Below are 11,650 nucleotides of genomic sequence, written 5' to 3' on the forward strand. Positions count from 1 at the left end.
CGTGCATCCTGCCGGTGTTGCCCCATCCCGGCTGAGCCCCGTTTCGGCTCTGCTCCGGAGCGGAAACGAAGGCGACGCCGGTGCCCGCCATCCCGGATAACAATTCGGCCCTTGTTTCGGGCATCTCCGGGCTCCACCTCTCCCRGAGGTGAAGGACGGAGACGGCGGCCCGGGCTCCGCAGGGATCTGTGCCCCGCTCCCATGGGACCCCCGGGGGGCTTCYGGTGGGGACCCCCGGCCGGCAGTGCTCCTCTGCCCCACGCTTCCCCCAAACAGCCCCAAAACCTAAGGATGGAGCTGCCCCAGGGAAAAGCGACCCCTCGGCACCTCCCCTCCAAGCCCGGGTTCCCAACGAAGGGGGATTCGCTGCCGTTTGGCCGCAGGGACCCGGCTGTGCCCATACTAGAGGTGGGGAAAACTGAGGCACGGGGGCACGCGATGGGTGGGCACGCGGGGCTTCGGGTCAAGAGCAACGGGAGCCCGCGTTGCCGCAAGGCGGCTGCAGGAAGAGGGCCTGAACGCGCGGATCGCTCCGGGAAACAGCTCCGCCGAGCCAGCGAGCCCGGGGGAGGGCGCGCGGGCGGCGAGCTCGCGGCGCAAACGGGCCCTCCCGCGGCAGGAAAAGCCTCACTTCCGCGGCCGCCGCGTGGGCCCGGCGCCCGGGACCGTCTCCGCCCCGCGGCCTCGGAGGGGACGGCCGCGGCCGCCCGGATGGCGTCCCTGAGCATCCCTCCCGCCACAYGCCCGAGGGACGGCGGGAGTCGCTCGGGATCGCTGCAAATCCCTGCAAGGGCAGAGCCCCCCCCCCCCCTTTTCCAGGCTGCCCCAGCTCCGCGGCCGGTCAGAGCAGAGATGCCATCGGTGCCTGCCGCCTGCATCCCGGGGAAATGACTTCACTCCAGGCAGATTTGCTTTGGAAAAGGGGGAGCTGAGAAATCCCAGAAACTCTCCGAGCGCGGAGGGGTCCCACGGGGAGCCAGCTGCAGGGGGACGAAGCCGGCGCCTGCCCATGGCGCATTCCCAAAGGACCCTGCACATCCAAGTTTTTCCTCTCTACATTGCAAAGGATGGAAAACAGCCGGCAATAATGCTGGCCGGGAGAGGGAAACTGAGGCACGGCTACGGGCCGGCAGGGGAACGAAGGCTGCAACGGCGACACCGCGTTTCGGGAAGCAAAGGGACCCCAACACCCCCCCCACCCCGCGCGAGGACCGCGGACGCATCCCGCCCCGAATCCGCCCTCCTCCTACCTTGGACTTCCCCGTCATCCTCCTGATGAAGCTGAGGGTCCGGCCCAGGCGGGTCTCGTCCCGGCGCAGGCTCCCCGGCTCGCCCGTGGCCGCCAGCTGCCCGCAGCTCCCGGCGCTGAAGCTGCGGGAGACGGTGGATCAGAGGCGGCCGGGAAGCAGGGAGGAGCGAGCGGCCGCGGCCGCCCGGAGCAGCTGGGCCGCCGCACAGAGCCCTTTCTGTTCGCCCGCGGCCGGCGGCGCCCGTTCCCGTGGCCTCCCGGCGGCGAGGACGCCCCTTTTCCAACCCCGATGCCTCCGGCAGGAATTCGGGGCCAGCTCCGCGGCAGGGACCCCCCCTCCCCGGAGGTGCTTCCCGGCTGGCCTCCTCCGTGCCGGCACCCTGCGATCCCTGCGCTAACGAGCCGGGCTCGTTGCCCTAATGAGGACGGGAATGAGCTGTGACAGGCGCCGGGGGCCAAGTGCCGCCGGGCAGGAGTGAGTGAAGTGCGTCGGGTCTCAGCCACCTCGCGAGGAGGTGGCAAACGGCGGCGGCTTGACCCGGCGGCCGCCCGGACGCCTGGGCCCCCTCGCTGTGCCCGGCGGAGAGGGCTGGCTCCCGGGGAAACCGAGGCACGGGGCGGCTCGTCGAGGCGCTCGAGGACCCGGGGGCATCCGAGGTGCCGCCTCGGCCCGGCCCGCGGCCCCCCCGGCCCACTCACCCGTTGGCCAGGCTCAGCTGGGAGGCGAAGAGGGAAATTTCTGCAAAGGAAACACGGAGCGAGTGAAGCGGGAGGCCGCGGGCGCCCGGAGCACGAAGCCGGCAGCGGGAAGAGCCGCGGCTTTTTCTTGGAGCACCCGCATCCTTTGTGGAAGGCTCCGATTTAGGGGGAACGCGAGGGGGGGATGAGAAATAATTAACTTTTTGGCAGCCCCCTCGATTCGGGCTGGTTATTAGGGAGGTTTTGCACAGCCGATGCATCCCGGCTCCGGAGGCATCCCTACTCACCGTCCGCATCTGGGAAGCTGTCGATGCCGCTCAGCGACATGGATTTGGAGAGGCCACAGCCACCGGGGCTCTGCCCGGCCCGAAACGCCTGCAGCCGCTTCGCACCCTCCTGCGAGCGGAGCCAGGGAATCAGCGCGGGATTGGGGGGACGACGGACCGGGGGGGTCGCCGCCGGCCGCTGCCGCCCCTTCCCCGAAACGGAGCTGCTCGCGGAGGGTCACTGCCCACCGCACACCCCGGGTCCCCCCCCCTGCTCCTACCTGCTCCGGCTTCCCGTCGTCCTCGTCCTCGTCCTGCGAGAGCAGCGACTCCAGGTCGTCGTGGCTGTGGAGCAGGGGCAGGCGCCGGGGGTCCCGCCGGGGCCGCGCCAGCCCCTCCGCGCCGGCGTCGAAGTTGTCGGGACTCAGCCCTTTGAGGCAGGCGCTGCGGTGGGGACAAGGCGGGGGGGGGGGTCACCGAGCCGGGACCTCGCGCCGGAGCTCGGGCGGCTGGAAGGAGCCGCCCTGCTCGGAAGCGAAGGATGCTCGGCACAGGGATGCTCCGGAGGGCGGGATGGGGACGGGGACGGCCGCGGGGCAGGGGGCTACCTGAGCTGCTCGTAGCCGGGTTCCCCGCGCAGCTCCTTGCCCGGCTCCCAGCTGTGCCGGCGGAAAGCATCCCGGGAGCGCATGGAGGTCCGGAGCACGCAGGTCCGCCGGAGCGGCACCCCTCGGAAGCGATCTTCGTCCTCATCTTCCTCCTCCTCCTCCTCCTCCCAGGGGGCCTGGGCGCCRGGGCTGGGAGTGCGGACGGGCTCCGCGGCCGACACGCGGCGGCGTTTCTGGCCGGGGACGCCGCAGAGGGCACCTTCGCAGGGGCCCAGGAAGACGCCGGCGCCGTTCATGCCGCTCTCGGAGCCGGACGCTGCGGGAGGGAAGGGTGGAGGCGTCGGGGACAGGCGGCGCGGGACCCGCCAGGCAGCGGGGACGGAGGCTCCCGCCGGGCCCCCTGGCTCAGCCCACCGCCGCGGTGCATGGAACGAGTTGGGGCGGCCTCAGCCGAGCTCCGGGGGCCCCCGGAAAGCGCGTGGGGCCGATCTGGCCGGCATGGGAAGGGCTGGAGCCGGCCCCGAGCCCTGTGCAAACATCGCCGGGGGGGGCTGAGCAGCCGCCCCCAGCCCTATTTGCCCCGGTGCCGCCGGCGGCTCGCGGGAAGGCGCCCAAGCACCGGCGCCAGCGGCCGAGCCTGGCCCCCCGCGAGTTACTCATTAACCCCCCAGGAATTCGGCATGCGAGCGCTCTCAGCCRCAGCCTGCCCCGATTCCCCCGTTTCCCTGGGAAGTGCAGCCACGAGGCAGCCRGAGCCCGAGCGGCTCCCGCCCCGACTCACCGCTGCGCTCGGCGGGTGCCGCGCGGGGGCCCGTTCCCACGGCCGGACCTCCGCGGCCCCGGCTCGGACAGGCAGGGAAATGGGATGAGCTCAGCCGCTTTCCTGTTTTTGTGCTCCCGGCACAGTCAGCTGATGAAAACTTTCCTCCCCGCTGGTCCAGGCGCTGCCCTGAGCTGCACCGGGCTGGACCGGGATGAGCCACCGCTCTTCCCGTAAATCCGGAGGTGGTAATAAGACAGCGAGAAAGCGCATAGGGACAAAGTGCAGGGGAGGATGAAGAAAGGGGATGATGATGAAGAGGGCAAGCGAGGAAGGGCTGGGGGTCGCCGGAGCACCCCCCACCCATAACATTTTGGGAAGGGGGAGGACACAGCTAGGGAGAGCAGGTCTACCCAAGCAGAGGGTGCCCCCCGCCCCACGTGTCCTCGGAGGGACCCGGATGCAGCCAGGTGTGTCCGGCGCTCGCTTCCACTTCCTCCAGCGATAAAGCCCGACTCTCCCCAAAGGCACACACGGCCGGCTCGCCGGCGGCGCGGAGGGGCCGGCGCCTAGGAAAAAAAATGCCAGCGCGGCCAGGAACTTCCCGTTTTGCGGTGAGAAAAGGGCCGGGAAGCTCGGAGCACAGCCCGGCACTAGCATCTCACCCCTCTGCACCTTCCTCAGCCTCCTCATCCTCCGCTCCGGCCACCACGACACTGGGAAGGGGATGCACAGACCCCGTTGCAACAGCCCCGGCTTCGCGCCCGGCTCCGGTGCTCCCGCACGCCCCATGCCACCGCTGGCAGCCCCATTTGCCCCAAATCCATCCCGTTTTGCCCCAACGAGTCAAACCAACCCCTTCGGCCTCCCGGGACACGGGCAGCGAGGGCGGCACAGCTCTCCCGGCAGGACGCTGCGGCCGGTACCCGTCCGGTGCCTGGCCGCCCGCCGGATCCATCGGCAGGGGCTCCTCCGGGCACGGACAGGAGTCGCCAGCCTCCCCCCAGCGCTACAAAGCCAGGGCCGAGCGGTCCCTAAAGCCCCCGTTTGCATTTCCAGCCCCCAAAAAAATGTCGGCGCGCAGCAGCTGGAGAGCGGCGAGCGGGCTGGGGGATCACGTTACCCGCGCGAGCCGGCCGGCCGGCCGCCGCCAGCGGCTTTGTTCGCTCCCGCTCCCGCGTRATGGGGCGGAGGACGGCGGAGGGCTCGCGCCGCGCCGGGAGGCGAAGGTGACGGGCACCGGGAGAAGGGCTTTTGGGCAGACATGTCCCCCCCCCCGTCACCACCCCGCTCCAAGCCAGCTCTTTGGCTCAGTGCTGAGCACTGCCACGCTCATCACACACACATATAGGATGGGATCTGGGGTGGGTTGTGGGACCAGACCGGGCTCTTCCGACCCCGCTGCTGGAACCCCATTGCCGGGGACCAGAAACAGCCCCAAACACCTGGCGCTGCCTCACGGACGGGGAAACCAAGGAATGGAGCCGGAGTGAGCGGCTGGAGGCATTGCAGCAATTTCACACCGGGTGCCGGAGGGACCCAGGCGTCCGGCCCCTTTGCTCCTGGGCTCCCACGTGGCCCGGGGGGGGCACGGAGGGGACCGGCAGCAGTGGGTGCTCCCAGCCAGAGCCTGGCACAGCTCGGCTCACCCGTCGGGGCACCCACGGAGCCGCTCGCCCCGCGATCCCTACCTGCTGCCACCGGAGCGGCCCGGCCCCGCGGGACCCTGGTGCCGGCAGCGCGATGCCCGATGCCGGCGGGGTACYGGCCCCGCTCCGAACTCCTGGCACTCTCCTCCCCCTCCACCCTGGCCTCTTCTACAGCACAAAATAAACCAGGAACCACTTGGCAAATCAGCTCCTTTTGCCTGTTAACCCTTTGCCCTGCACAGCCGGGATCCTCCACGCCCGGAGGAAGGCAACCACACTCCTCCATCCTCGCGGGGCGCCCCAAATTGGGCCTTTCCCCCCCCGGTTTTGCTCCTTCCTTACCCATCAGCCGTGGCTCTGCACGGGGCACCGAGCAGCCCTCGTTTCTTCCTGCTCCATCAGGTTCCCGCGTCCGGGGGCTGCGGTTGCCCCGTTCTGGCTCCCAGCAGCCCAAAACGCCCAGGACCGGGAGTTATTAAGAAACCGTCACCGCAGGCAGGAGCGGGGCCGCCCCGAGGCGGAGGGTCAAACCCTCTAAATCGGCTCCGGGGCCACGTTAACCCTTCCGCTGCTCGGGGACAGAGCATGCACCTYGCCGGGCGCTGAGCCAACCTGGCCCCTCCGGATCCAGGAGGGATTTGGCAGCCCGAGGAAAAAAGCCGGGTCTGCTGTCACATGAAGCACCAGTTCAGCAGAAAAAAAAAACCCTCTCTCACCCCACGCACGGGCCGGGCACCGTCTCCCTGCCCCGTATCCCTCGGAAAAAGGCGAYGAGAGTGTTTGTTTTAAATAAACGGGTGGCACCGGGACCTTTGTGCAGCAGGAGCACGGTGCCAGGAGGTGAGGTGCACCTGCAGGATTGGGCCCGGAGCCGGCAGGGCCCGGCTGCGCCCTGCCCCGCAGGGAGATAAACCGCGGCTGACGGGCCGGAGAACAAACTCCAAGGTTTTTCCGAGAGCCCCAGCAGACGTCCCAGAGCCTTGTTCCCGGTCACGGATGAGGATGGCCACAGCTCGCACACACAGAGGTTACACGGGAGCTCAGCAGCTGTTTCGGCTCCTAAATTTCAAGCAACTGAGCAAAACCAATCACGCACCGGTTTTGCGGGTAAGGAGGACCCGGGATAGCCTGGGGACAGCAAAATATGAGATTCCTGCAAATATTTCTGGAGGCTTTCTGGAACTTCAGGGAGCCAGGACGAGGATGGACCGGGGAGGGGGCTCCTTGCAGCTCCCCCCGGCAAACATTAAGGGGCTGGTTCACAACTATGGCTCCACAACCAGGGTTTCTAGTGTTAGCATGACCCAAAGACCAAAAAACGTCGATATTATTAGGGATACTAGATAACTCCTACGTTTAAATCGGTCTCCCACATCAAAAACCACAGCCCAGAGGAGCAGCTTAGGCAAGACGCATTAGTTACCTTCGCCCTTCCTTGCCTCCGGTCTGTCCCGCTGCGGATCCCCGGGGCACAGCAGGGACAACCGCCAAAACAGGCAGAGTCTGTTTTTTCCAGTGAGAGCGGCCTTACCTCAGCCTTGCGAGGAAAACGCCGCTGCCGGGCACGTCCGCGGGAGAGGCAGCCCYGCACGGGGAAGCGGGCTGCCAGCCGGACCCGTTAGCGCAGCCCCCCGAGCCCTCCTCGCTCGCACCCTTCAGAGCGCGCCTTGTTCAGCGTCAAACGGCGACCGTCTCCCTAATCCCGCCGGTTGCAACGCCCGGCAGGCAAAACAAAGGGTGCAACCGGTGGCAGCGAAGGTTGGGACGAGGGGGTGAGGAATCCCAGCTTGGAAACATTGTTCTGGGAACAAAGGCACAGTGTTCGCTCCAGCACGGCCTGGGATTTCGATCCACCAACACAGATTTCTCGGCTGCCACCGCCGCGCTGGTGAGCGGGCTCCAACGCCCGGCCAGAGCGGCACCGCGGGAGCCCCGCGCGCCTCCGCTGGGGCTGGCGAACCGCCGCAGAGCTGCTGCCCAAAGCTCAGGGCAGAAATCAGCCACCTCTCACCTGCTGCGGGTCCCCCGAGGCAACTTATCGCTGTGCCATCCCCTCCTCCAGAGGAAAAGGAAGCACAAATCAACGCCCAGCACACAGCCACAACACGTCTCATTTACAGCTGTGGAGGGAAGTCTTATCCTAGGGCCACCAAAACAGGAACGGATCGGGCGAGCTGCACAAGAGCGAGTCGCTTCCCCCCGCACAGCGGTGCGAGTCACCAGTCCTTCAGGGACCAGAGAAACCAACCTGAAAAAGCGACTTCTGCTGTCCACATGTTCACCCTGCTCTCGCCCTTCCAGCTGTTTTACCGACAGGGGTTTCACAGCTACACCTGCAAGAGCAGGGGAGGGGCAAGGAGAGCGCCACGGAAAAGTCTTGGGATATTTTTAAGCTCGACCAGAGGGGCTACAAACACACAGTAGGCYCATTAGCTGCTTCCGGAGGCAGCCGCCTGCCTCCAGGCCCTCCTGAGGAAAGAAAGGCAGCCTTGTTTTGTGGTGTTCATTTTATTACAAAACCCTCAGTACCTCGACACACCTCGACCCTCAACAGAGCGACCAGAAAACACAGAAACACGGCAATGAACCGCTCACTGAAATACAACGGGGCTTCCTAGAGAACAAGCATCGCTGCGGGCCTCCCGCRCCCCATCTAGCAAAGCAGCAGCTCCAACGAGCCTCTGCGGAAAGGACGTYTGTCACCGTCACTAGACGGAGCTTCTTCCCACAAGCGTTTCTGCAAGGTGGGCAGCGTGCAGCACTTGGAAGAGGAGGGATCCAACGCTGGCGCAAAATCTAGGGGGTCCAAGAAGACTGCGGCAGGCTGAGATCCACTCAGCTGAAAGGCAGCAGAGATGCCAGAAATGCTGCAGAGCTGCACCCCCACAAACAAGCTCCTCTACGTGTTAACACATTCTTATCACAGCTGCATCGGCACTTATCTGCACCAGAGCAAGGCGACTCTCTGCTCCGGATATGCAGACAAGGGGATTTGGTTGTGGGTTTTTGTTTGTTTGTGTTGTGTTTTTTTTTTTTTTTTTTTTTTTTAAAGGGAGAAGGCAACGCATCACTGCCATTGAAATGATCGGTGACGCCCCGGCGCTGACGGGGCAAAGCTTAGGCCAGCTGGTGCTTTAAAGGGTTGGTTGTTGCTGATCCAAACACACCTGCTGTTCTCGGCACRCGAATGTTTGTTCTCTCCTGAGCTCCGGGGTGCTGGTGGCATTCGGCTTCGCTCAGTTCTTTTTGGTCTTGGGGGTGTCGTACTTCCTCTTGCTCGAGTACCACAGCAGCAGCGGGATGCCGATGGAGGGCAGGGTCATCACGCCAAAAGCTGCCCAGTCCAGCTAGAAGGAGAAACCATTAGAAAGGAGTCAAAACAAATCAGAGCTGAGCATTATAACCATCAGATCTTCCGCCCTCAAAGCTTCTGTCCTAAATCCCACAGCGCCAGCTCTTTCTCAGAGCCGGCTATRATGAAACCTGTTTGCTCTTTGCGATATTCTCTTCTGGACAGCTGATGCCAATTAACCACAATCCCCGCTGAGCATTTTCCAGGTGACTGTAGTGCCAAGCAGACATACCACAAACCGGCACGACACCCCCCCTGTGCTGGGGTACACAGTCACGCCAGCACAGCACRCAGACAAATGAATTATCAATCAGGAGATACTTACAAAATGAGGAGAGAACCTCCTGTCAAACTCACGCTGAGCCAGAATTCCTCCTTGCCCTGGAGCGCTAGTGAAACCAACCTGAAAAAGGTGGGGGGAAAGTTAGTATTTGCCACCTTTCCTTGTGGCAGCACAGAACGGGTTGTCTAAGATTGCAGGGACACGCGTCACCCCCAAACAAGCAGCTCGGCGATCACGGTCAGGCACATCTGCTGTTCGGTTTGGGCTAGGATCCCATGGACAATCAGGTAAAGTCACTCACCACCACCTGTCCACCCTCCTGTGCCAGGTACGTGATGGTAGCAGAAGTGAAGTTGAAGTAGCCAGCTTTGAGAGGCCGCAGAACCACGGTGTGGGACACGTTACTAGCTCTGAGATCCGTTAGTTAAGGAAAATAGTTGCATTTCAAAGCACGGAAAGTAAGAAGATAGGTAAAACACAAAACTCAACAGGGGGTAAAGTCAGTCCGGCTGACAGATCCGAGTCCCCTGCAGTTACAGATATCCAGATCCATCCACTCCTCCTTCCCAGTCATATGAACTGCAGTGATCTGACACTATTTACAAGGAATTTTTTTTACACACCACCTTCAAGGAAAACAGAGGTTTGCACCCAACACCTTGGCCAGGGTACAGCGAGCTGGAATTTCCATGACAAGGAATGAAGATAAGTGAGCTCTGGGTTGTTTAGGGATAAAACAAGTGTTGGGAGGGGAGATAATTTCAAAACATGAAAAGATACGGAGCAATCCTGTCCCACTTGACGTTGAGCATCCCAGAGACGATGCCAAAATCCTCCGGGGGAAAAGAATCATCCGACAGCTCCACATCTAAAGCAGCACTAAATGCAACAAAGAACGGGATCAGAAGAGAGTCCTAGACCCGGTACTCTGCTCTTTGGGGACCGCAGCACAGAGGGAAGGCAGCTCCATATTGGCAATTCAGTGGCTAGAACTGACTTTTGGAACGTAAAAAGACACCAAGAAAAGATGGGGAGGAGAAACAAAGTGTATTAAAAGGAGACTGCAGAGCAGGCAGGGTCTGACAAAGGAGGAAGGCAAAGCTCAGAGAAGCTGCAAAAGCAGCAAGGAGTTGGATGTGGAAAAAAGCTCGAAGCCAAGAAAGCGAGTGTGCATACTCAGGAGCGTAACTGCACCATGCTGGACCGAGAGCTAGAGCAGCCAAGAGGTGAAAGCGGAAACAGCGAAAGCAGGACAATGGGACAGGAAGGAAAAGGCAAATCGTAGGGTCAGACCTTCAAGCGCTGGTGGTGCGAGCTCAGAGTTAGGGGGAGCAACGGCAACAGCACGTCCTGAATGAGCCTCGGAACAGCCTCAAGCAGTTCACTGAACACCGATTTGCTCCTCACACATGTAGGGACCCACTGTTCCCCCTTCAAAACCCCCCAAAATCATATGCCCTTCCAAAAAGGTCACCTGTAACCTTCATCTTCCCTACTAGGAAAGCCCCTCATGGCCAGCACCACACTCCCAAGGAGCAGGCATGAAGGAAGAGGCTCAAAGGAGTTTCATAGCTGACTCCGATGAGCTCAAAGAGGGGAGAAAGCAAACACACTTCTAGAACAGGAACTTGAGCCAGTGTCTCACCAGGTCAACATCTTCAGAGCACATCTCACACCCCCAGCCCTACAGCAGGACACGCCAAAGGCTTCTCCTCTAGGCATCTCCCCTCACCCTATCCTGCCCCCGCACACAACGTTTGCCCCCTCCGCCATCAGAAGCGCGGACCCGGCTTACCTGGAGCCGACGTTGTAGATGTTGTACTGCAGAGTTAAGTCCTTGCCCTCCACAGCATATCTGTTTAATAGAGATTTGGAGGCCAGTAGCCTGGCCCCTTCCTCACAGCGGGCCACGTAAAACAGGGCAAACAACGCAAGAACCAGGAGCTTCATCTAGAAGTAAAAGAAAACGAGATGTCTTCGATAATTTCATTGCAAAGAGATGCTTTCTCCCTTTTCAAGGCCCCAACACATCTCTTCCCCTTTATCACACGGCAGGAATTTGCAAAGGTCTCAGACCACAAAGCCTCTTCCAATAACTGTCAAAATGTTGCTCTGAAAGTTAACAGTTAACTATCTATGTCCAAGAAACCATCTATCATGACTGATAAAAAAAATTAACAAGGCACAGTGAGGTGTAGCAGCTTTCTACCACTGTCTGTGCCAGCTCTTACAAGAGACCTGGTTCTTCTCCCCACCAAGTTCCCTGTTCCTCTCGGAGTGCTAGCTCATTTCCAACCTATGTTACTCTTATTCCCAGCCAGCAGCTACTACCGACTCCCTCCAGCGGCCTTTCGCTCCCCAGAACTCCCTGCCTCAGGCCACGTGTCCCTGTTTCCCTGAGCCCGGCATCTCTGGAGCTGCCCTGCAGCCAGCACAAGGAAACCACACAGTGATTACACGTGTTACCCAGAAGGGGACTTGTTAGCTCTTTTCTATGCAAAAGCTGCTGACATGTCAGAGCTGCTGCTCTCTGTGCCAGGGGATCCTTCTTTTCCTTCAATATCCCCCGGCTTCCCTTTCTACATTCCCCCCCCCCCTCCCCCCAGCCACTGAAACCCAGCAGCACCCAGACCCTCACCCCCAGACACCTAACAGCCTGCCACCTCCCTACAAGGACTCCCTCACCCCTTGAGGGCCCCTCTGGCCCCCAGGCTCTCCCATACAGTTCCCTGCTTCCAGAGACACTCCCCCCAACTCCTTCCCTCTCTGTGCACCCCCCCCACC

General features: G+C 62.3%; 2 protein-coding genes across 4 annotated transcripts in view; both read right to left on the reverse strand.

Annotated features, from left to right (window-relative positions):
* Positions 1-3,122, reverse strand: part of ARHGEF2 (Rho/Rac guanine nucleotide exchange factor 2) — a 20,350-nt gene extending 17,228 nt beyond the window's left edge. The window contains exons 1-5 of the mRNA XM_026073804.1: positions 2,823-3,122; positions 2,496-2,658; positions 2,236-2,344; positions 1,949-1,988; positions 1,251-1,371 (exon numbers count right to left, since the gene is read on the reverse strand). Of these exons, the coding sequence (XP_025929589.1) occupies positions 1,251-1,371; positions 1,949-1,988; positions 2,236-2,344; positions 2,496-2,658; positions 2,823-3,118 (729 nt within the window). The 5' untranslated portion in view covers positions 3,119-3,122. The remainder of the gene's footprint in view (positions 1-1,250; positions 1,372-1,948; positions 1,989-2,235; positions 2,345-2,495; positions 2,659-2,822) is intronic.
* Positions 3,123-8,255: 5,133 nt separating this feature from the next.
* The window catches only part of SSR2 (signal sequence receptor subunit 2), a 7,047-nt gene continuing 3,652 nt past the window's right edge, over positions 8,256-11,650 (reverse strand). For all 3 annotated transcript variants that reach the window (XM_026073811.1, XM_026073810.1, XM_026073812.1), the window contains 5 exons: positions 10,662-10,816; positions 9,647-9,745; positions 9,168-9,276; positions 8,909-8,986; positions 8,256-8,578 (listed from right to left, as the gene is read on the reverse strand). In XM_026073811.1, coding sequence (XP_025929596.1) covers positions 8,468-8,578; positions 8,909-8,986; positions 9,168-9,276; positions 9,647-9,745; positions 10,662-10,816 — 552 coding nt within the window. In that variant the 3' untranslated portion in view covers positions 8,256-8,467. The remainder of the gene's footprint in view (positions 8,579-8,908; positions 8,987-9,167; positions 9,277-9,646; positions 9,746-10,661; positions 10,817-11,650) is intronic.

The sequence above is a fragment of the Apteryx rowi genome, unplaced genomic scaffold (genome assembly GCF_003343035.1).
Source record: "Apteryx rowi isolate R43461 unplaced genomic scaffold, aptRow1 scaffold_379, whole genome shotgun sequence".
NCBI lineage: Eukaryota > Metazoa > Chordata > Aves > Apterygiformes > Apterygidae > Apteryx > Apteryx rowi.